The 3949-nt window shown below is 40.5% G+C and overlaps 1 protein-coding gene across 1 annotated transcript; it reads right to left on the bottom strand.

Annotated features, from left to right (window-relative positions):
* Window positions 1-370: 370 nt before the first annotated feature.
* On the bottom strand, window positions 371-1878 carry LOC148013307 (Mal d 1-associated protein). Its single transcript, XM_087668431.1, has 2 exons — window positions 1446-1878; window positions 371-1160 (listed from the first exon to the last, which is right to left on the bottom strand). The coding sequence occupies exons 1-2, from the start codon at window positions 1679-1681 to the stop codon at window positions 731-733; spliced, it is 666 nt and encodes a 221-aa protein (XP_087524557.1). The 5' UTR covers window positions 1682-1878; the 3' UTR covers window positions 371-730.
* Window positions 1879-3949: the final 2071 nt, after the last annotated feature.

Genomic DNA, 3949 nt, shown 5'->3' with positions numbered 1-3949 from the left:
TTGGAGGAGAAGACCATGACTTAGATTCAAAAATTCTCCAACGTCTATGGAGTCACATGAATATACTCAATTTGATGGCATATCTATCCAAGGCACCATGTAACTCCATAGTCAAAAACGCATGCATGCACACAAACACACACACACGCACACACAGAGGTGTGCACATGTGAGGTGCATTGAATTTTCGCCACAATACAGTGACAGAACAAGTTCAGCCACAAAAATTAGTCTCTTCACTTAACCAGAATCTCTCCATTGAAACCTGATCCATCTGCAGAGTAAAAAAAACATGCATGCATCATACAGCTTGCCCAAAAGTGGAGCAGACAATTTCAAGATGCACTAAAACAGTTATGAATGCAGTTCAAAGTTTGATAATCTGTGGTCTGACACAATGTGATTAATAAAATGGTATTCACCAATCAGAGTACTTTATACGGTTCTCAACACTCCGACAGATTGAACACTGTGAACATCATGCCTGCATATGAAAACTTGCAGTCAAAACTTGCCAGAAGACAATATATACAAACATTTCCTGCAAGTTACCACCATAATTGCATATATCTTCAGCTTTGGTCTGCTTAAAATTTTTCTTGCTTAACTTGTCTTATGAAGAATTATAGAGTTGACTTTGTTCATCAAAGTGCTTATATGCAGAAGGGCCTACATGCTTATTCTGATGACACATGCCACGCAGCCATCTACACATGCTACGCAGCCATCTTCAAACCTCATCAAAGTCTTTTGCAAGGTCTGAGAAATCAACTTTTTTGGAAGATTTTGGTGATGAGCATTCCTCTTGCTTCCACTTTTTCTGTTCACTAGGAATCCTTTTCCGTGATCTGCGAGAGTCAGCATCTATACCTTCATCGCGCCTGTAAAACCCCATTTGATTGAAGACCTCATTCATCATTTCTTCCGCAGCCTGCATGAAACTCTCTATTCCACCAGACAGGGCTCTTGAAAACGGATCCATTGCATGATCGGACCCGGATGGTGACTCCCCGGGCATGCCTGGCAACGATGGTGTCCTAAATGGGAATGATGAGAAAGGACCAGCATCAGTTTCTTCATCCAGGAAAGAACCAAAGGCCCAACCATCCGGAGCATCCTCTTCTGAACATTCAGATTTAGACTCGACAATTTCTTGCGGTCTGCAAGCAGAAACAGAATTTCTAAGGCCAAGGTCACTTTAAACTCAATCATCTGCTCACAGAGATTGTGATATATCATATCAGCCAGACATCTGGATTCCTACCTATTTTAGCAGTTAAAGGTTATCCGTGTATTCCAATGGTTCCATTCCACAGGCAGGCTCTTTAGGAATAATACATATTCGCATCAAACCAGGCTACCTCCTTTCTCTCGTGCATTTAGTACTTGTAACATTGCAAAATAACATGGGAATGAACATCTTAAAGCAAACAACATGGACTTACTTGCCAATGCAGTGCTTCATGATCTGCTCGGTCTTCTCGCACTTTTTGACAGTCTTGCCGTCGCTGTTCTTGTCCAGGAAACATCTCTGTCTCACGGTCCTCGAATAGGAGCATCCCTCCTCCAGCGCATGATCTCGCTCTCTCGCTTCGCCTTCCATGGCGGACGCTGCAGCGATTGAAGGCGATGCGAAGGGCGAGCCATCGCGGAAACGGCCATCGAAGGGTCGCCACGCCATGGAGTCGGTTTCCTGTGTGAGAATCAACGCGGCGTCTCTGCAACCTTGTGATACAGCAAATTAGGGCTTTAACATGAACTGAGACTAAGGATCTCGTTGTTGCAACTTGATATCCCTCATCGTTAGGCTCGTTCAATATGAGTCGATGTAGGGTTCACCAAAAATCGAGGTTTAATATTGTCGCGAGTCGCTACAAAGAAAGTTTGCTCCCTTGGAGTTTAGTATCGAACACAAGGAGGAGCACATGGACTCCCTTTCTTATATTCGATTTCAAAGATTACACAAGGGTAGATGTGACCCCAACATGTAGCTATGGGTTTTCTCCTCCTCTGAGATTTGGACGACACTGATTGCGCCTTCCAATCTATGATTTCCTACTGACCATCTGATTTGGGTACCACAAACTTGGTTCCTATACTGGAGCAAACTTGAGAAGGTAAGATCGAGGCCAATTGTGTAGAATACTTTACTCTTCACCTTGAATTCTTCTTGTTCTCATTCTCTGATGTTTTCAACAGTGTCTTCATGATCTACATGGGCTAAGTGGAGAATTATGCACCAATAAGCTATGGAGGCTTCTGATTCTAGACTACAAGGCCTAGGGCCTAATCATCAAGAGCCAAAATGAATTGGATTAGTCTGACTACCACTTGATCTGATAAGTGCTAAGTCTCCACCCTGAAGTTGTATCCTTGCTATCCTTCCTATCACAAATCGCATGATGGGGAGACCTACTTGAGCTAATGCACTAAACAAATACCATATACGCAAGAGGAAGCTCACTCAAAAACACAAGAAGTGAGGTGGAGGCTAAAACATTTTTTTGCTAGTTTCTTCTTATTCTCACATACAATATAATATACACAAAGGATAGATAAAATACAATATAAAGGAAAGTGGCCTACTAAGTCAAACAGTGCGTAACTAACTATATCGACAGGTGTTAAACTATGCCAACTATAGGTAAGTGTAACAAACCAAATATAATAAGTGATAAGTCAATGGCCATATGAGGATCATAATGACCACCAATGTGCTAAGTGTAGACATGCAAACCCATCTAATCAGGTGGTCCATCCATCAATGTCCACAAATGTTGAGCTTCTAATGCCTTTGTGAAATATCATCTATCTAATCATATGTACTAGCATATACCAAGTGAATCTCTCCTGTAAGAACCTTTTCTCTCACAAAGTAGTAATCCACCCCAATGTATTTTGTCCTAGCATGGAATACTGGGTTCTTAGCTAATTGTATGATGCTCATGTTGTCACAATGAATAACAATTGGACCATCTTACTGCACATCCAAATCACCCAATGACTTTTGCAACCATACTACCTCACATGCCTCTGTACTTGATTAAGCAACTATAGATTCCTTTTTGCCACTCCATGTAACTATTGCACTACCAAGGGAAAACATGAATCCACTAGTAGATCTTCTATCAGACATGCTACCAACCCAACCTGCATTTGTGTATCCAAACACATGTATATCCTTACCTACCTCATAAAAAAGTCCATAATGTAAAGTTGACTTTATATACCTCTATATGTGTCTAACAATATCCAAATGAGGCTTTTTAATCATCTACATAAATTCATTGACAAAGCCAATAATATAACTTAAGTCTGGCCTTGTGATAGTCCTGTAAATTAGACTCCCTATTATCCTCCTGAACATAGTAGAATCTTCTATCTCATTGCCAACAATAATACTCACATTTTGCTCCAATGGCACTTAAAGAGGGTTACATGCTGCCATACCATACTTGGACAACATATCCAAGCCATACTACCTTTGGGACAATCATATATCATCATCACATTTGATCACCTCAATACCAAAAAAGTGTGTTAGCTCACCCAAATCTTTCATCTCAAACTTCTTTTTCAAAAATTCCTTGACCTTGGCAATCCCATTGTCACTGCTACTTGTAATAATCAAGTCATCCACATAGATGACTATGATGACTAAGTTTGCATCTTTCTTTCTCACATAAAGTGAGTGATCAACCATTAAAAACATAAAAGCCAATGTTGAGACAAGATACTCTCCAATCTTATTAGACCATGCTCTAGGTGCTTACTTCAGCCCATAGAGCACATTCTTTAACTTGCACACATATGTGGAATGATGTAAATCCTCATGACTTCTTAGGTGCTCCATCTATACTTCTTCTTGCAATTCACCATACAAGAAGGTATTCTTTACACCCATGCAAACTTTAACTTTTGGCCTATTGCCAAAGCAATAACATGTCTA

This window comes from Lygodium microphyllum, chromosome 26 (genome assembly GCF_053477565.2).
Source record: "Lygodium microphyllum isolate KBCC chromosome 26, Lygodium_microphyllum_v1.1.10, whole genome shotgun sequence".
Taxonomy (NCBI): Eukaryota; Viridiplantae; Streptophyta; class Polypodiopsida; order Schizaeales; family Lygodiaceae; genus Lygodium; species Lygodium microphyllum.
Note: the sequence above shows the minus strand (reverse complement) of the source record. Positions and strands in the feature narration are given on the sequence as shown.

Bases quoted from the DNA above. Each gene is read 5' to 3' on its own strand.
- LOC148013307 (XM_087668431.1), bottom strand. From the start codon at position 1,681: ATGGCGTGGCGACCCTTCGATGGCCGTTTCCGCGATGGCTCGCCCTTC. The intron at 1,161-1,445 runs GTAAGTCCATGT...TTCTGCTTGCAG, and splicing joins ATGAAGCACTGCATTGGCAA to ACCGCAAGAAATTGTCGAGT.